At 32.9% G+C, this 21,532-nt stretch overlaps 2 protein-coding genes across 6 annotated transcripts in view; one reads left to right on the forward strand and one right to left on the reverse strand.

Moving 5' to 3' along the window:
- The window catches only part of LOC145267078 (DENN domain-containing protein 10-like), a 32,711-nt gene extending 23,550 nt beyond the window's left edge, over window positions 1-9,161 (reverse strand). Inside the window, exons 1-2 of one of the 2 annotated variants that reach the window (XM_080123047.1) lie at window positions 9,040-9,161; window positions 4,432-4,634 (exon numbers count right to left, since the gene is read on the reverse strand). In XM_080123047.1, the coding sequence (XP_079979173.1) occupies window positions 4,432-4,634; window positions 9,040-9,076 (240 nt within the window). In that variant the 5' untranslated portion in view covers window positions 9,077-9,161. Of the gene's footprint in view, window positions 1-4,431; window positions 4,635-8,700; window positions 8,815-9,039 lie in introns of those variants that run through there. The other variant, XM_080123048.1, reaches the window with a different exon arrangement.
- Window positions 9,162-20,472: 11,311 nt separating this feature from the next.
- Window positions 20,473-21,532, forward strand: part of LOC145267079 (serine/arginine-rich splicing factor 10-like) — a 33,985-nt gene continuing 32,925 nt past the window's right edge. The window contains exon 1 of one of the 4 annotated variants that reach the window (XM_080123052.1): window positions 20,473-20,677. In XM_080123052.1, the coding sequence (XP_079979178.1) occupies window positions 20,613-20,677 (65 nt within the window). In that variant the 5' untranslated portion in view covers window positions 20,473-20,612. The remainder of the gene's footprint in view (window positions 20,678-21,532) is intronic. The other 3 variants (XM_080123049.1, XM_080123053.1, XM_080123050.1) reach the window with 3 other exon arrangements.

The following is a 21,532-nucleotide window of genomic DNA, read 5'->3' on the forward strand; positions in this document are numbered from 1 at the left end:
AATATTGTTTGAAATTAAAGAAAAAATACTACAGACAATTTTGTCAAATATGTTAGAATTGTTAATCTACAATGTGAAAATTTTCAGCTGAAATCACTGAGAGGATCAATTCAAATGCCTCATTTTCATCGCAAGGTTACCATCTCCAGAAGATGCGAACATATGTATAATGTCTATGGTTGATAAAGACAAAGAAATGATGGTACGAATCCTGACCACAGAATGTCAATGACTAATAAATCTAAAACGAGACACAACAATGGTGCAACAACAAAGCCCATCGGTTTCACACAAAATCAAATTGGTAGAAAAATTTCCGACTGGGAATAAAAAAAAAAATACCCAACAAAGAATATTCCTGAAAAAAATTTACTTTAATTTGCCAATGCGAGAAAACGTTTTGGTTGTTCCTACTAATTAAACTTACATTAAAAAAAAAAATCCAAATGCTAATTCAATAGAGTATTTGTAGCATAAAGTAAACATCCAAAAGGTTTCAATTGTAAAGCATTCTATTTTAGCAAAAAATCTGAAGAAAAAGACCAATTAACGTTGTTAAATTCTCAATTATAAGAAAACTGTAAAAATTTCATGGTATACACTGGCATGACTCCCACTAAACAGAAAGCCGAAGTTAAAAAGTTTTTTTGAATTCAACCAAAAAATGTAATTCTGTAAAGTTTCTTTAAGAAAACACTTTTCCAACTAGAAAGATTGCTACAGTGGAGACATTTCTCAAACAGCCGAGTTGGTCTAAGTCATTAAAAAAAAACTTTGTTATTGAACAGTTATTCTTTTAGTGTAATATATAAAGTCGGTCTGATATTGAAAATCAATAGCAATTAATTTGACAACTCCATTTCTTCTTTATTTTTACACCATGTTCTTTGCAGAAAAAGAGAGGTGGTAAATTAAAAAAAAAACTTGTCATTTTGATTTTTGCTTTCTGTTTAGCCAAAGTCATGCTGATTATACCACCGAAAAGTACTTTTCCAACTAGAAAAATCGTTACAGTGGAGACATTTATCAAAAGCCGAGTTGGTTCAAGATAAAAAACACTTTGCTATTGATTGATGTTTTGGCTATTATTACACATTTTTTTCTTCTAATATACTAACACGCATCATCGTATTTCGCTGGATGTCCATTACACATGCTGGCAAGTATTGGAAAACTTTTAGAACTCTACTTCCAAAGTCACCGATATCCGAGTCAGACTTTCAATCTATATTATACTATCAGGTAGACCCGACATTGCCCTGGATTGAATGATGATCAACGAATATTTCACACTCCCATATTTTTATTGTCATCGAAATCGTTGAAATCGCCCATTTTTCAATCAAAAGATTCATTGTCTGCCCCATTTGAGGAGCCATCATGATGGATGGAGAGGAAACTTCATATGCTTCTCTGCAGTGACAGTCCACAACATTTTGTAGTTTACATTGCACTGTAGAGAACCTACTGTTGATTTTATAAAATTATTTTTTAGTTATAAAGGCTTGAATTAAAGTTTAAAATGAAAAAGTCAAGAAGTATCATGTTTCCATTGTGCTCTAAACAAACATTCATTTCAAATGTACCCGTCATATCAAAGAATCTACTGTTAGTTATAAAATATAATTGGCATAAGGGAAGTATCTCCTTGATCAAAAATCAGAGTTACTTCCCTTAGATTAATATATGAAATGTCTGGAATTAATAGCAGGGAAACTTTCTTAAAAAAAATGGGGGGGGGGATACTTCGTTGTTCAATGAATTAAAAAATAGGTTTCTTCAAGAAAAATTTTTATTTTTAAGAGCAAGCTGGTTAAATTCTTTTTAAGGGAGACTTTCTTCAATTACAAGTATTCAGTAAGAGTAATGCACTTGTTGTCTGCTGCAAAACTAACAGCGTTTGCACATGCTCCAAGAACAACTTCCTTTCATTAACAAACATGGTGGACAATTCAAAATACTAGAAAATAACATTGCACACTAAATGCGTTAATAACAAAAAAACTACTTGTCAACGATAAATTTAAAAGGTGATATTCGTTCATAGCAGGCCAGATTATCCCTATATATCCTTAAAAGTCAACATTCTAAAGGTAAGTCTTCGGTTGGACAAGCAGCGCACACTGACAGAGATTTTTTCAAGGAGTTTATTTTCTTTGTTTACTCATTTCTCAGTGGACTCTAAAAGAGTATGTATGCATGTCCAGAGAGGGGAATGGGATGGGCAGAGAAGAAAGAGAGGATAGAGAGAGGGAGGAAGAAAAGTGGGGAAGAGGAAAGAAAGAAGTTTTAATAGAAATATGTTACACCTTCGCTCCGGGCAAAGCCAGGTAGCCCTGCTAGTGTACTATAGAATGGTCACTAGAAAAGCAGGACATTTGAGACTTTGATTTTTACTTTGTTTGAATTTTATTGCGTCTGGTTTATTCACTTCTTCGATTTTTCATGGGTGACATTTTGAGCATCTGTAAGTGTATTACAATATTCGTCTTTGAAAAAAACTTTATAAAAATTATGGTAGTGTTAGGACGATTAATCCGAATTGGAATCTAAACATTTTGGGATTCCTTTAATTATCTCTATATTCCTATAAATTAGTTTTTTTTTTTTTTTTGTGCATCGATATTCATAAAAAAAAAAAAAGAAAAAAAAAAAGAAAATCCAAAAAATCACTTTTCTGTATTTATTTAAAAAGAAAATACAACTTTCTTATATATGGGCCATGGAATTGCATTCATTTGCAAAATATCTAGCTAATTTTCATATTCTTTTTAACATTCATTTTAATTAATTCTCTGTTAGTTTTTTCAGTTTTCTTATGGGATGATCATCTTTAGTTTACTATTATGTAATTATATTCATGTAGATATTCTACATGATTTATACTTGCTTAATATTAGGTTATAGTAAACACAAACCTCTTTCTATATATATTTATGTATGCATATATATATTTGTTTAAAAATTTTGCCTACCAAACTCCTGTCAATTTTTGAACTACAGACATGAAACTTCATATATAGGGTATTTGAACTCATGCAAAACTTTATATTTGAGTTTTAGCCGGGAAAAATCAGTGCAAAAGTATGAAAATTAAAAAAAAAAAATAATAGAATTTACCAGGTGAAGGTCGAAGTATAGAATTACAAATATGTATGTGTAATGTAATAGCTATTGGTTCATGTTTTAATGTTTAGCCTTGCAGTAAACATGTCTTCATAGCTCAGGCATTAACATCAAAAGAAAAAGTAAATTGTAAGCTAAACGTTTTGGTTTCAATTCTCACTGGTGGTACTGCAGGAGTCATTTTCTTAAACTTTTTAAATTATTACTATATATATTGGGTCCAATATAATATAATAAATATGTAATCTGCATTAATCAAAATATCATATTAAATTATTTAAATATATTTTATGACTGGGCAATGCCATGTGGCCTGCTAGTATTTTTATATTTGCTTAAAATAAAATCTTTCACTGCTAATAGTAATAATAAATTATAAACGTTTATTGATTTTGAACTACCAGCAAAATTAAAATCGATAGATCACCTCACAATTGTTTTTTTTACGTTTAAGAAAATATATGCACATTTAACGTGTTTTTATAGTAATCTGCAAAAATAACCTTATAGTTAAATATTTAGATATTTATAAAGAATTGGAATCGGTAATTGTATTCGAATCGTCCCAGGAGTACCATAACATATATATATATATATATATATATATATATATATATATATATATATATATATATAAAAGGCAAAATGTGTGTGTGTGTGTGTGTGTGTGTGTCTCGCAAAAAATTCCAACAGACGCGTTGGAATGTGACAAAACCGATATCATTTTAAACCTTGATCTAACCCGGACGACAAATATTGAAAAACTGGCCAAAAACATTTATTCCTTCACCATCAACTCGGCAGTTTTCTACAAGGAGGGGAGGGGGTCGCTTTTTTTTTTTTTTTTTTTTTTTTTTTTTTTTACACAAGTGATTGACTAGTCTCCATTTCAACGTTTGTGACTTTTGGTTTTTCCATGGAGGCAAAAAATAGATGTTACATCTTTTTTTTAAACCTTTTTTCTTCACGTTACGGGTTCAAGCCTGCCTGTCTACTACCACCCCCCTTTAAAAAAAAAAAAAAAAAAAAAAAAAAAACCTTTCTCCACCCAAACTGCCTACTGTTGTTTTGCCCCCCCCCCCAATACCACATTTTTTTCGGGGGGGGGGGGTCCTTACTACACTACCTCGACACCTGGGTAACGCCGGGTACCCCCTGCTAGTTTATAATTCGAGTATAGATGAGTCTTTGAAAATCTTTAGGTTATTCTTTGTAAAAATAAATAACCGTTGGATAAGTTTCCTGCTTTTCTAGCGACTAAAAGTAAAAAGCTGATCAATACAAAAGAAAAAAAGTCTTTCTAACCTTCGCAAGATTTTGTGGGCATGGTTGCTGCACTGGACCCGTGAAGATGTAATACCAATGATGGCCCGTTTGACTGTACAGAAACTGAATATATGGGGTCGATTCGGTTGCCATGGTGCTGCGTTGGAGGAATTTCTCTTGTAGTTCCTGCGTGACTGAAGGGTACGACCACACATATAGGCTGTCTCCATTATTGTCTCTTTCTGTAGAATGAGAGGAGAAACGCCAATATTTATAAAATCGACAGGTTGACCGGTATTTTGAAGGAGTAAAATAAATTGAAAGATTTGGTTTAAATTCATGCAGGTCTCATATAGTTCATACACAAATTAGATTCCGCAAATTCTCCCACAATCCATAGAACAATAGTAATGCATGGTCATTTTTAGTTTTTGATGCGTCGGTAGCGAAATTCCAAAATCAAAATCTTGAATTTCAAGTAAAACCAATAGTAACTACTTAATTGTCATGCCGCAGTAATGAGCATATCCAAAAATTATGAAAAATGATCAGGTAGAAAAATAATTATTAATAAAAACAGTTTTCAAAGACAATTAACAAAAATTAAGTTTTGCTGAATTAGCCCAAAATTTTCAAGGTTTTTAGAAAATACTTACCTCCCTTGTTATGATTTGAACTCTATTTTTTTCTAAATTTTTTTTCAGCAAAACTTAATTTTCAATAACTTTCTTCAAAAAGTATTTTCATTAATGATTAATTTTCTACTCTATTGTTTTTCATGATTTTTGAATATGTTCATCATTGAGACATGACAATTAAATTGGTTTTAATTGGTTTTGTTATATATATACTATTATTATTATTTTCTCTTGTTGTTGTTATTGTTCGTTGTTTCTGGAAGTCAGTGTTGCGAACTAAATGTCAGTGGCTGTCAAATTAATTTCCAGGATACGAGTTGCGATGAATATTAAGTATTGTTGGGAATTATTGAAGCTTTCTTTTATCTACATGTATATAAATGATTCATTTTTGCATATTACGCTTCATGTGAGGAGTGTTAATGACTGCTGTATTGGTACTGTGTAATATCCGGTTTGGGTAAAGTGAATGGTAAGGTAAAGCAATGGAGGTAATGGTAAAGCTAACGACATGGACAAGCAACCAACATGTGCCAAGTTCAAATCCAGTTTGTTCCACAGAAGTACTTTCACTTAGGGATGTTGGCAACCTTCATGTGATCCCTCTTGTAAATACTCGATGTCTTCCTAGAAATAATTCTAACTACAAATGTTATATAGGAGTTTCATTATTATTATTATTATTATTATTATTATTATTATTATTCTTGTTGTTATTGTTCGTTGTTAGGAAGTCTTATTAAAAGTGAGTCTTAGAGAGTCTTATTAAGAGAGATGTTGCGTTCTGTGTTCGTGTTATGAAGAGATTCATATATATAAAATGTTCATACTTAAAAGTGTAGTAGAAGCTCTTAGAGTGAGGAGACAGTGTTGAGATAGTCTTAGTGTTCACATTGTAGATATGAGATGTAGAGACATTGTGTATGTGAAGACATTTTAAAACACAGGATATATAAGACATATAATGACAATTTCACTTGTCCTTTTGGTAGAATTACAACACAAAGACGACGTTTATAAAACACATGACGCGTTTATTTCCATGGACCGGTCGGTGGTTTTCTTAGTCAGGAATTCAAAGTTTTACATTCTATGTTTCAAAGGTGACCGTCTCGCTTCCAGATGTTCGACTGTCCATCTCTGGACTCCAGACTGTCGTCTGTCGTCCTCAGACTCTCTCTGCCTAACTCTAAAGTTTCTAACTATATCGAGAACTTCCCATTTTCCATGACGTCATACACATGTTAAAACATGAGTCTTCTTTCACGTGTTCTGGAAATGCGTGTCCAATACATTTTCCTTTGTTTACAAAAGGAATTTTAACCTATATTGCAGTAAATATGCAGTAAAGTAACCTTTATTTCCAATATGTTAAAAACATGTTTATTAAATTATCCTATAGTTGAATTCCTCAATTCAATTTCATAACAGAATTGACAAATGCACATTCTTTTTCTTAAAACTATTTTATCTCTAAGCTAAACAATGGTTTGTTTTTACATTCCATTTCTAATTCTCTATCGTAATCTATTTCTAAACCTAAATTACGAGGTTCGAATTTCGTCTATTCTATTTCATTTTTACATTTAACTAAATCTCTCTATTTTTATACTTACATGAAAAGGGGACAGCCCTTATCATGTAACAGTTTTACTTGAAATTCAATATTTCGATTTTAGAATTTCACTCTAATAATGAAGAAGCACTGGCTATGTCCAAAAATTTAGTACACAAAGTTAAGACACCGGAAGTGTTTTACCTAAATATGGAACGGAAGTCAGTAAACATGAAATGAAATACAAAAACATATGGAAATAATTTATTTGAAAAAATTATTTTATTTTTAACATTTTTTGTGCTATCATGAAACAATAAAAAATAATAAACTTTACATTTTTACATTTCTATAAATAGTTGTTTTTTTTTTTAATAAAATAAAATATGCATTAAGTGCACTTGAAAGCCAAATCACAATGCAATATTAGGAAAATAAACAAATATTTTACTTGCTTGAAATTTATAATTTAAATATATTTCGGAGTCAAACTCTATCCTCAGTATGTTTTCTTCTTTTTCTTCCCTCTTTCTTGCCATCTTGTAAAGTTGGAGAAAGAAAAGTCTGTTTGTATTATTGTATTGTTTTATTCAAATTAAAACAACGTTTCTAATATGGAACTCACACCCTTGATGTTAATCTCACATAGCCAATGCCATGTTCCAAAATTTCAAAATACAATCACTGAGAGACAACGTGCATATCTTTACAAATAGACTTTGTTGTGATCCTCTAATGCAATCAGGTGGCTGTTAACAGACAAGTAGTAATCTTGGCCGAACAATTTAAAATCAGATGAAAAACAAGCAGTTTTCCAGATATTAAGCAATGTAATTCCTTATGTTATCAGTGGTGGCCATTTGTGTACGTGCAAGCAGCACATGCATATTTTGCCGCACGTGCTTGCACGTACAGAAATAGCCACCACTAATAACATATAGAATTACATTGATTAATATCTGGAAAACTTCTTGATTGCAGCAAAAATGTGGTGCTTGAATGTATAGAAATGGTCACCACTGATAACATAAGGAATTACACTATCTGCATACTAATTTTTCTTTATGTTTGTTTTTTTAATTTCCTTGTGTCTTTATTGAAAGATGAAAGCAGATAAAAAATAAATAAAAAAGCAGCCTATTAGCCAATAAACAAACAAAAAAATGCCTCCTCACTAGGTGGCCATAAAGCGGGTGCTCAATTTAAGTGAAATTTACATGGAAAAGTGATCACCCACTTTTTGAAAAAGTAATTTCTTCATATCATGCAATCTACTTATCTGCCTCAAATTTAAATGTGATATTCGTTTTCAGTATCTCCGAAAATTTACAAAAGTCGTCATTTTAAAGTTTTGGGGGGAGTTGGAAAGAAACTTGACATTGACCCATTAAATAAAGTGATGAAAAAAACAAGTGATTTTTCCCGGACATTTTTTGTAATTAATCAGAAGTGATTTTTCCACGGCATTCATCATCAAGCTCAAATACCAGCCTAATAAACTTGTTTCACGGCATAACAACCCTTTTCAGGTCATTTAATGCTGAATCCAGTTATTTTGAAGAAAATCTTTTTAATAGAATATATATTTTGTTTCAAGTCGGTTTCTATTTAACCCATAGGTACTACCACTCCGGGTCAGAGTGGACCTGGGAGCAATGGCAATTAAAGGGTGGCTTCAGTCTTCACACTCCCCAAAGTTGGCAAGCTGGGGCCTCACGATCGGATATAGTTTTAGGCCATATCCAGGACCAGTCACATTAGACTTGAAGACTAAAACGTTTATTTGTGTTGTAACATATTTAAAGCGTTTGTTGGTTCAAAACAAGCTGTGTCCACCCTGTCTAGTTAGAACGAAACAAAAATCACGCGCGTCCAACAAATGTCAACAATCGTGCGCAAATGTAATTAAACCAGTATTTTTTTTTTTTTTTTTTAATTTTGATTTTTCGACAATTATCAAATGTCCTCGTGCAATGCTTATGGCAGCTATGCTTTTTAGACACTCGGGTTTTTTTTTTTTTTTTTTTTTTAATAAATAGTAAACACAAAAAAAAACGCTTTAAAATATGTCAACTTACAAAGGTAGATGAAACAAACACTGAAACAGTTACTTACTTTGCTGTTGGTAACATTTATTTCTTTATATTTTACACCCTTCCCAGTTTTATTCTGTTAGGTACAGTTTAAAATAATATAAATATATATTTTTTTAGAAAACAGCTGATAATGTGGTTAAAAACCTCCGCAAAAAAGATTATATTTGCGGCAAAAAAAAATCTCCGTAAAAAGGCACGCCCCCTATATTCGAAAGTACAAACAATTAATTTAAATAAAAAGGGTGGGGGTTCATCTTGCAATGAGTCTGATAAAATGAATAAATAAAATATTATGTCATGTAGATATTTAATAAACTAAAGATAGTGCATTTGTGATAAAAAAAAAACAAAAACTTACCGACAAGACCAGTAGCTAAAAAATCGTAGAGCGCCATCTTGAATTACCTAGAATTCCCTCTTGTTTACTTCCGGTAATCAAGCACGTGGACTTTTACTCCCGCCTACAAAATAATAGTTATCTGGCGTTAGCCTGTTTTTAATGTGGTCGAAAATCCTTAAAAAAAAAAAAAAAAAAGTGCCACTCTGAATTGAAACAAAAATAAAAATTGCCTTAGCCTACAAAGAATTCTCCTTCTTTCACCGAAAATAGAAAAGATGATGATGTAGTTTAGTTGTAGGTTTCTGTCGATCAGAATTGACCAGAATTGATGTGTCTGTTTTGGGCACTCAGTCAACACTTTGACAGATTTAAGCCCCCTATATATGTAATACGATGTAAGTGTGATCTAATTTAATATTACCCTCCTAACTTTTATTATTTAGATATAAAAAAAAAAAAGCTTCAAATAAACTAGTAATATTTTTAGTTTAATTTTTCAGCGTATGAAAATGCGAGACAAAATCGTGTGTTTTGTTTTAAAGCGTGGATAATTTATCCACGCTTTAAAACAACGTCCTATGTAGTGATCATAATTTTAAATGATTAGCAAAAAATCGGGTTTGTATTACTATACACATAGATTAGAAAAAGTTGTCAAAAAACAACTATTTAAGAAATAAATGTTATCAAAGGTAGGATAAATTACTTTTCTACCTAACTGGATAATTTTTTGGTGATTTTATTTAATGTAACATGTTTATTCAGCTCGAAAAACACAGTGTTTGCCGATGTATTGGAAAATTTTAAATGGCGCTGACTGAACTCTCTATGCTGAACACGGTAAGTTTGGGAAAATGAGCTAATATATATATATATATATATTATATATATATATATATATATGGCGATTAAGCTTAGCTACACTGAATATTCGGCGTTTCATCCACTCTAGGATTCCTCAGGCTTATATATATATATATATATATATATATATATATATATATATATATATATATACAAAATACTATTAGAAACTCGTCCAATATATGTTACCGTGACATAGGCTGACATATATTGGGACCATATAGCTGCTATTTAACCTTTATCCTCGAGTGTCCTCAAGGCCTCGATAAGTGGTGATGCCTATGTAAAAAAAAAAAAAAAAAAAAAATGTAGTTTGTTCTCGACTCCCAAGAATTTGTGCGACTAAACTAGGGATAAATTCTGCGAAAAAAAAAAATCAATTATAATATGATTTATAGTCATTCGTGGTTAGCAACATTATCACTGGTCGTAGATCCTGTACCATGAATGGCTCTGTAAAACAAGCGGCTTTCACAGCAAATCGGCAGAATTTTGTGAAAAAAAATATTGCTCAATTACGAAAAAAGACTAAAGATGATCTTTCATGAACTCAGTCATGTGATCAGCTCGCTCGAAAGATGGCCTCTGATTGGACAAGTCAAAAAGGAATTTGACTGCTACAACCAATCAGCAATGATCTTATAAACTCTCAGGTCCATTGATGATAGTTGGGATAGAGCACATGATTCTGTTCAGGATCCTGTTTGCTATTTCCCAAAACTGGTGGAAACAAGCCGCTGCTCAGCTACTTTGGACTTAACGGATTGAGCATACAACTCTCTCACGTTCTTCATTACTCTTTTACAGTGGTTGGTTGGCAGTCCTGAAAGCGGCTTTAGTCTCAGTACATCTATTACGTTGGAAGCAATGGAAAAAATGATTTCTGTGTGCAATGGCAGCAGCACATTCTGGTGAGAACCACAGCTGGCTGTTAGGTTTTTGGCTGGAAATTTTTCGAGGGTATGAAATGATCTATACCTACAATTAACCATTCCGTCAGGTTTGATACTATAAAGGACACATAGAGGAATGCAGAGGTAGATCTGATATAAATGTACAGAAGCTATCCAGTCAGCTATAGAGTATCGATATACTGTATGATGGAGAGGTACATCTGAGAACTTATTACATTTCATTTTTGTTTTAACTGATACAAGAGAGTGGTCAGAAGATGCCAGTGGAGACAGAACAGAAGATGAAGATAGCTCAATGCAAGTTGTGAGGAAAAGGTCTAGGAAACTTGCATACTGATCATCAGTATCGGGCAGATGGGTGGGTTCGCGAACAATCTGAGAGAGGTTGTAAGCAATGGAGAAATTGTGACAGAACCTCCCCTCATCATCTGTCTTGCTGGAGTCGGTTAACCGTTCCATATTGTGAACAGTGAATGTTAGCCATGGGATGAGCAGATAGGATATGGTGAATTTTCTCAGATATGCTCTTAAAGATAGTAACTCTGCTATTGTGGGGGCGATAGAGGGCAAATATAAACGCAGTCATGTGAGCAAGTGCAACCCAGAAGCACATATAGGGTAATTTAGGATCTTCTCTGGAGATGTCCCGACCACATGGAAAGCCATCATTAATGTAAACACATATTCCATGCTCATAGCGATCTTGGGGGTCAGATTTGGATATTAAGTTAGAGTATCTTTTAATTCCAAACTCTTCTAGGGAAATAGTTTATCCAATACCAGTTTTGTTTAGGAATAATATGTCTGGTGTAGTCTCCTATAATTGGGTTTTAACCTCTGGAAGGTTGGAACATAGACTCCTGATGTTAGAGAAGGAGACATGCTAGTGGGGGTCTATGATGGAAGTTGTAGATTTAGGTTTAATCGTGTTTTTTTCTGGAAACTTTTAATAGTGGTTTTTAGGGATTTGTGGAATTGGTTAACAGACTGGCTTAGAGCAAGGCAGAGAGGGAAAGTAAGAGAGAAAAAGAAGCAGAGAAATTTTTTTTTGTAGCACATGATAAGATAAAGCCGTAACCACAAATATGGCATCGAGAAGCCCCACCAGAAGCTACTGCATGGTCCAGAATCCATTCACCAAATGGCAATACAGCAGCCCCAGTACTTTGCACTTGCTTATAGGACAGCCTCCTTAGTGGTTAAACTAAGGTTCAGGTCCCTGACTATCAGGCGGATAACGTCAGCCCAGATAAAACGTTTACCTATAGCACCATTACTAGTAACATGGCCACAAGGATAGACATAGAAACAGAAAATTTCTGACATCTCTGGCGACTGTTCACACAAAATACTGCCAATCTAGAATAAAGCTTTTTTTTTTTCTCCCTTTGTCAGAAAAATCACTAATTAAAAATGAGGACTGAGAGACAATTAAGGAGAAGCGAGAGTAATGGGAGTTGCTGATAACGCATCCACAGTGCACTGTCAACTCTGCCATCCGACATCAGTGGGCAACAATAACCCAGAGTGGTCACCATCATACTTCTAAATAATTAAATAATACGTACGGGCAAAATGAATGACGATGCTCAAAATGTATAAACATGTATAAACATTTTGACCCCTCCCTTTACTTAAAAATTCACCAAAAGTCAGGAAATTAACCAATTTTAATGAAATTTTCAGTATTTATCAAATAATGATCGTGGAATATAATAAATTAATTATTTTTATTTAAATCTGAGTGGAAATGTATTATTTTGTTTAAACAAAATATACCTTTACTCAAATTATAATTTTCAGTAATAAATAAAAACGCAAGAATTTATTTTTGCTTTTTTTATATAAATAATGCATTGTAATTTGTAAAAAATAAAATAATTTTTACATGAACATTACAAAAAAAAAACCTAAAGTCCGTATTAATAAATTTGATATAACTCAAAGAAAAATAAATTTCTCGAACTACTGATATTACCATTGAATTAAGCATTGATTATTTAATATTTTCACACAAAAAAAATTATAATAGCAAAATATTTCAACTTTTTTTTTTTAAATTACAAATTTTGCATAATTTTTATATGTAAGATTTTAATAATTTCCTTGCTTGCAAGAATGAGAAACTTTCGGCATAACATAATTTTTATATAATCTCGAACAATAATTAAAAAAGAATTAATTTACAAACAGGAACATAAAAAATAATTAAATCAAAAAATGATAAAAATTGATATAAAAGTTCAGAATAGAAATGTATGGATGCACATCTGGAAAAAAAAAAGAAGAAATCTGACACCCCTACCTCCTTTTACTATCATGAGTTCATTTTGAAACGGCCTTTTGATTGACTGAAATTTTGGGCCTCCTTATAATCGTGTTTACATTTTTTTAGTTTGTTGCATTTTTGGCGAACGGTAAATTACTTGCTTTTTGAGGGCCAATTAAATTTTTTTTTTTTGCACGAACAAGGTGTTTTTTTTTTTAATTTAATTCAATATCTTAGGATTTTACTTTACTAATTATCTTTGAAATAGACCCAGAAAACTAATATCTATCTTTAAAAGGATTTTTACAATGAATTTATTTAACTTCAAAATTTAGCTGAATTGAGTAGCTCGCCGTGCAAACATTTTTCATAACTTTTTTTTTTTTCACGTGTACAAATATTTTTTTCCTTTTGGAAATTAAGTTTAGTTCTTAATCTTTCAAATACAATCAAAAAGTAGTCAGAAACTTACAAAAAAATTATGATGAATCGGCTTTCAAAACTAGGTCCCCCTATTTTTGTCCGCCCATTTTTGCCTGTGCCTACTAAATAATCATCAGACATGATAGAACGGCACTTAGATTTAATAATCTTCATGTGGGAAAAGGCTGAGTCACATAGATAAGTGTAGTCAAATTATGCAGTCAATGAAGTTGCGCATTTTCTCATGTTAGATTGGTTGGTTGGTTGTTTTTGTTTTACGGCATATCAACCATTTTCAGGTTATTTAATGCCGAATCCAAAGATTTTGAAGAAAAATTTTTTTAATAGAATATATTTGTTGTTTTCATGTCAGTTTCTATTTAACCCATAGTTGGGACCCTAACAGGTACTACCACTCCGGGTCAGAGTGGACCTGGGAGCAATGGTAATTAAAGGGTGGCTCCACACTCCCCAAAGCCCGCAAGCTGGGGCCTCACCACTGGATATAGTTTAAGGTCATATCCAGGACCTTTCTCCTGTTAGAATAGTTTTTATTTGTAAATAAGTTCCAAAACTCTCCATGCATTCTAGACTTCAGATGAGTTCAGGTGGAACAGTGTTGCAATTGTTATATTTGGATTCGCACCAAAACAATCATATTACATAGTGGGTGCGATATTGTTCTTATACCGAGATTAGATAAAAACGTATATTACATGTATGTATGTTGTTTAGCCAGAGGATATGATATTGATGTATAAACTGAGTCATGTTGTATCAGAGTGTTATCACACAGGTATATATTACAGTTCAGATTTACATAAGGTATAATTTTTTATAAGAATAATAATATATGCTCCATACCTTTTCTTTCGGCAAGAGTTCTTCTATCTTCACTGCTGAGCTCCGTGATGAAACATGAAATGACCAACACCATAACCAATTGAGACCTCTTTTCTTCCTTCTTTTGTGAAACCACAGAACAACACTTTATATTTTTAAAATATAAATTTATTTCAGTTGTCTTAAATGGTCTTCACAGAGTCTGCATTTTGTCTACATGCTTATTCTTTACAGCCTCGCTTCCTGGCTTCAAGTATGTCTATTCACTTGTGTGATCAAACTCCAACTCTCAACCGACTAAAACTTCCCGACCTCTGACCTCAGTTCCATTACATCATCATTCAAAAAGCACACGTATCTCTAACGTGTGACCTTTCAACGTCTGCCAGTCCAAGATTATTTTGTTTATTTAACCTAGCTAATTTACGTAAACATCCTCAGCTAAAACCCATTGCTACACTTTATTCTATAAACAATAAATAACTCCCAATATAAACTATTTTAAGAATATCATTGAATAGATAGATAGATCGATTAATTAACTTTTTACAATGTTATTTTTGATGCAAATGGAATAACCACGGCATCTTCCCGAAAAGGGTAGCACATGAATGTAGGTTCGAGTAAAGCAAAGTCTTGAAATCTTTTAACAGTTCACAAATAAATAAATAAAATATAAGAATAAATATGTTTTTATTGCTGATATTGTAGAAAAAAAAAATTTCTCAGTAAAGTCGACATTGGTGCCAAGGAGTCTAGCTGGCATCCATATGACATCAGTAGTAGACCATGTGTTTTATGTTATGTGACAGACCACCTTGTTGGTGATAAAAATTAACTTGAGAGATAGAAAGACCTCAGACAGTTGATAATAAAGTTCCTTTGGAGCAAAGGAGGGGAGAGGGAAAGAAATAAAAGGGTTTGAGAGAGAGAAAGGCAAAAAAGGAAAAAGCGAATTAAAGAGAGATATAGTTTAAAAGAGAGGGAAAAAGAGAAGAGAAAGACAATAAAAAGGGAAGGGTAATCTCTAAATGATAGAGAAGGAAATGCTAATCTAAAAAAAAATGGTGGTCAGAATGAGTGTGCCATAAAAAAACCATTGGGTTTGGCAAACAAAAAACAGACTTGCCTGCTGGCTGTCGAAGAGTACACACCTGAGCTTTGAACTCTCGCACAGAGCTCACCAAAAGAGCTAAGTTGAAAAGCTCCTCCTCCTCCTCTGAGTGAGAAGCTGTCTGAACAAATCTAAGTGAAAACATCCTGGATCTTGAAACCGTTAAGAACCCAAAAGAATTAACTTTTGTTTGCACAAAGTGTACCCTAAAATATCTTATGATCTTATGAATAATTATTCTTGTTTATAAGAAAATTATTTTGTTTATAATGAAAATAAGTTATTATTGAACTGCTTTGATTTTGAAAACCCAGTTATTTACAGCACTGACACCACAACCAGCCCCCCCCCCAGCACATATGAGAAGAATCAAACCACAGCATCTGACGATGTGCTAAAAGTATTGCCACACAGACTTGGGGTCATGCACGTTTTGTGCGCTATGAACATGAAAGCAGTAGTTCTGATGACAAGTATGTGTCTGGTTACATTTTGAAGGGTCCACCACTAGACGAAGATAAAAGTGTAGCCAAAGGAACTTAGGGTTAATCACTGCTTTTAGTGACTGCAGATGGTCTTGTTACACTAATTGGTCCCGTCAAGCAGGGTTCGGCAAACAGACCACCTCGCCGGGGTATGTGTTCATGTGTTTATGAGCCAACTCTTGACGCAAAAAAAAAAAACATTATGCTTTCCAACTTTCCAAACATTGCTGGACTTATGGCAAGACTATCTCTAGAAGTGTAAGCCATTTTGAATTTCAGATGGTTCGCTGTTACACACAAGTCCTGGTAGATGACTTGTTTGTAGTAGACAGTTCCACAGAACAAAATATTCTTACCGTGTCGAAACCCGGGAAAGAATATGTGAAATTGCTCCAGAAAAGGTTTAATATTTATGAAGCAATTCTGGTTTCTGATTGGTTGGTAGCAGAACGTGAATTAATTTGATTTGTCAGTTCTTAGCAGCATCGTTTATAAATAGAATCGTCCGACTGTGTGGGATCATACCCCATTAACAGGGCAAAAATATTGCAACACTATCTATTAGCGACAATTTTACATGTATTATTCATTTACATTTATGTGTCGTCAAATTAGGGTGAATGTGAAAGGCGATGTGGAACCTTGAACATTTTCTTTATTTTTATAGCAAATATGGGTATATTGGAGATGTTAACTCTGGTCTAAATTGAAGAGGTTAGCTTTTTTATAATACTAGCCCGGCGTTGCCCAGGTGTTTGGATGTGTCCGTTAAGCAAAAAAAAAAAGTGAAAGTAGGAAGGCAGGCTTGAACCCGTACCGTGAAGGAGGAAAAGAATGGGAACAAAACCTGATGTCTTTGCTGTTACGACCACCACCAAACAGGAAGTGTCTTATGTTTAAATTAAGGTTAGACAATCTAAAGGAGAGGATGATTTCTAAAAATATCGGTGAAAAAGCGACCCCCCCTGTAGAAAAGTGCCCATATTAGGGTGAAGAAATTAATGTTTTTAGACAATTTTTCGATATTTGTCGTCTAAAAGGTCGAACTTCAAAACAATACTGATCTTGTAAAAATCCGTTGCCTCTGTCGAAAGTTTTAGACAAACATACATACATACATTTATATATTGGTAACTAAAAAATTTCGACCCAAACCGATAAAAAAGCTTGCCCTATCTCTGAATACCCTTTATGTAAAATTTCAAATGTTTAGACCAAAACTTGTCTGAGTAATTTGGTAGAGACCGCAGAGGTCAATTTTTTTTTTTTAATTTTACCCCTTATGATCCCTTAACATTTATTATTTGGGCCTCAAATCAAGTTATTAAGTTAGATCCATGTCCAAGGAACCTATATCTAACATTTCAAATGTTTAGACCCAAAATTGTCTGAGGAGTTTGGTAGAGTTCTCAAAGGTCAAACTGTTGAATTTTGACCCCTTAACAGTTAAATTTCTGGCAGTAAAGGGATTACAAAGATTTTCCCAAATCTCAGTACCCTGTATATCAAATTTCGAGTTTGTAGACTGAAAATTGTCAGAGTTATTGCGTAGGAAAATGTACACAGACACACACACACACACACATGGACACGTTCACTTTATATATATAATAGATTATGGTGAAAAAATACAGAAGTTTATTGAACAAAATTATTTTTTGACAACAATTTTATTTTATTTCCCCAACATACTTCTTTCAATAAAATTACGTAATTTTTTTATTGCAACAAATCATTATAAAAAAGACATTTGGAAGCTAAACTCTTCAATATATAAACATATATGAAATTCGTCTGTACTTTGCTACGGTACATTCATTTTGGCCACGGGCGCCAGTGCCCGCCATTTTACTGGACCGGCAGTGACTCCCACTAACAACCATAGTTTGTTTTTTTAATACATTTTTTAAAATTAAAAAAAATTTTTTTTTTATTACATTTTCACCCCAAACAAGGCACATTGCCACTTTGGTGTAGGGGGCTAATATCAGGGGCAACAACTACTGGGACACTATGTAGGGATTTGGGCAGCAAGATGTCTGTTCACGTTGCACTTGAACTTCTGCACGTCAGTACAGTTGGGGAAGCAGGGATCTGGAATGGAATTCCAAAGTCTAGGGGTTCTGGGGAAGAAACTACTGGAGTAGAAAGATCTTTTACATCTAGGGATCTCTACAGTGTGGGGGTGGGATTTTGCAGCCTGTCGGGTCTGTCGAGGGTGTTCACGTCGTGGGGGCACAAGTGCTTGCAGTTCGTCAGAGCATTCACCATTATAATACTTGTAGAACAGGCAGAGGGATGCAACGTTTCGTCGATGGGACAGAGGCTGAAGCTTAGATGCCAGTTCAAGGCCTATCAGATTGGCGACTCTCTTTTGAACCTTGTCAAGGAACAAGAGACTAATAGCCAATGCACCAGCCCAAATATGACAGCAATACTCCATACATGGGCGAATGGTTGCCTTACTTTCGGGTGTTAGTAGTTTTCTAGCACGGTAGAGAGAGCCCACCTTCCTCGCAGCGGCCCTGGCAATGCTCTCGATGTAATTGTTCCAACTCATGTTTCCTGTGAACGTTAGGCCAAGGAGCACATGTGGGGTGGAGGCATGCTTCCACTGGGCAACACCAGTACACGAGTCCTGCTAGTTTGAAATAATGTAGAGTGGCAGTTTCTAGAATTCTCTTTAAATTAATTAATATTAACAATAAGCGTTTACATATTGATACAGCGGTCAAAAGAAAATTTGGTAAAATTATTGCTGTTTTTGTTTTCATGGCAAGTGCTCGACTGAACTCCAATCTATGGTCCTCCCTTGCCAAACTTTCACAAAAAATACTCGACTAGCTATACCCATTATATATGATTTTCCCCACTCTTTGTCTGTGCCTAAACCTAAATGCAGATTCCATGAACAAAGCCTCTTTCCCAGAACTGCTCGCATGTGGAACACTGTTCCACTGGTTTGCTCCCTGATTGAATACAACATGATAGCCTTCAAATCCAATGTAAACAAGCTCTTGTTGAGCCGTTCCCATAAATAATCAAATTGTACACAATTTACACGATTAACGCTTACTACACTACCACCTTACCTTCATTAACCCCTTATCCTCGAGTGGCCTTCGAGCCTTGATGAATCTTATGTAAAAAAAAAAGAATAAATAAATAAGATCTGTACAACTTATACTAATTCACTTCAAAATAAAAATAAGATCCTACTTTTTAAAACACAAAAAAACTTATATAGATAGGTAGAAGAGTAGCTTATCTTGCCTTTGGTACAAAATTTCTTTGTTTTAGATCTATTTTGTTGCTTATTTAGAATTGCACTTATTAAAAACGAAACAAACAAAAAAAAAACTAAAAATATAGAAAAGTACATACTCGTCACGAAACGAAGATGTCATATTCCAAAAATGTAATTGATTAAGTAGCTTTCTTTTTCTCCAAGAAAATCAAATTTATGACGAAGCAAGACGTTGATCGGCCATGTTGAATAAACAAGATGAAGACAACTTATTTCGAACTATCGAGATCAAAATCAGCCTTAATGTTTTAAAAATTGGGTTTAAGTAAGAACACCCCACACACAAACATTACGAAAGAGTATACACGGTAAAAGATGCTAGCTAAAAGAAATATTTTTTTGCTTCCAAAGACGAGATGGAGTCGACCAACCAACTAGCCCCCCCCTTTTTTTGAGTTGACCTTGTGCCTAAATTTTCGTTTGTTTTTTATATTTTATATATTTTTCATGTGATTAAAAGATTTGATACCTCAAACTCAGCCTTATAATGGATACATTTAGTAATAAAATTGCTAAAAATAATAAATTTTTATTTTCGTACATCGTTAAAAAATTTTCTGTGTATTTGTTTTAAATAAGCACCTTTATTTTTTTTATTTTTATTTTTGCCTTTGTTTATGGGCTCTTGTTAAAAATGCACAAATTATTACATATAACTCATCAAAAACCTTTATTGGGGAACGAATTACATGGGTCGGTAAACTATTTGATTACCTTGTTGGAAAGTAAACACATTAGCTGCTAGCGCGAAACAGGAGACAGCTAAAGAAAAATATCTTTAGATGAATACACGCTGGAACTTCGACTTAAAAGGACATTCTATAAGAGGAAAAAGTTGAACATTAAGAAACTTTGGATACATGCAAAAAATCAACTTAAATCTTTTCACTACATAGTTTAATACTTTAAATACATTTTTAACTAGTAAGGAAATATATATATATATATATATATATATATATATTTTTTTTTTTTTTTTTTTTTTTACTGCAAAGTATAAAAGCAAAATAAGTTTCGCTTTTGGAGAATTTGGAACCGCCATGACGGATTTTATTGGTTAATCCAAAAATGAATTTTTTTTTTTTTTTAACAAATTATTGATAAATATTTATAACCATCAATATTCAACCAGAAAAATTGTTTTAAATTATAAAATAAAATGTAAAAATGATTTATTAATGATAATATAATTTTATTATTTTTTGTTAATCTCCGCATTGTGGCGCCATTAAGACCGGGCGGAAGTGTCTATTGCGCATGCGTGGTAGCCATTGACATCTAGAATTAGGCTTAGAGGAAGCTTGTCGCCATTGTTTTAAAACAGAGTTTTTGATCAGTGGTTTATTTTTTGAAAAACTACGCAAAAAATAAAATGTCGCGTTATTCACGTCCACCAAACACATCGCTTTATGTTAGAAATGTTCCTGAAGGAACGAGGTGAGTTTCTGTTTGATTTTGCGATTGAAAATATTACTTAAAACTATTTTTATTTTTTTTAATATTTCCGCCTCCAAAAATACCATTCCCGTTTTATTTTTTTGGTAGTTTTTACTTTTTTTTTTTCTCGAGAAAGAAATAATGTCGAAAAGAAACTAAGGATTTAATTTAAATATTTGAATTGTTTCTCCTATTTTTATTTTTTTTATTTTTTAGATATTTTTCCTTAATTCTTTTATTTTAATATTTAAATACCTCTAATTATGTCTTGTGCTGTTTTCTAAAAGACTGAAAATAAATAAAAGGGGTGCTTATGCAGTTTACGAATCGTGCTGAAATAACACCGTTATTTAGAAATCCATTTTACTTAGCAATTTGATTAACTAAAGATACCGTAAAAATTTATAACTCGAAAATCTTTAAAAAAAGAAAAAAAGCGCGATCCGTAAATTGCACAGGCATCGCTAAAATTTTAAATAAAAATTTATATTTTTCTCTTAGATTTTTTTTTATCATCTCATTCAGAAATAAAATATTATTTGCGTTTTAAATTGAAACTTTCCAATTATTTTATGGCTGTCGGACATTAAAACATTAATTTCTATAGAATGTAAACGAAACTTTTTTTTTTTTCTTTCTTGCAAAACCTGGTTCTGTTCAAATTTTGTAGAAGCACCAACTGCAATTATTATTGTAAGCTTAAAAAGGTAACATTTACTTGTTATTTTAGAACGGTCCATAAATTGCGTGCTCGATATTCCATTTTGGTACTCGTGTAGAGCCGTGCTGAAAATATATCTATTATAGGAAAATTGAATAGAACATAAGGGTTTGTATTACTGTACACATAGATTC

This window comes from Euprymna scolopes, chromosome 42, assembly GCF_053919585.1.
Source record: "Euprymna scolopes isolate OS-2025 chromosome 42, ASM5391958v1, whole genome shotgun sequence".
Classification (NCBI taxonomy): domain Eukaryota; kingdom Metazoa; phylum Mollusca; class Cephalopoda; order Sepiida; family Sepiolidae; genus Euprymna; species Euprymna scolopes.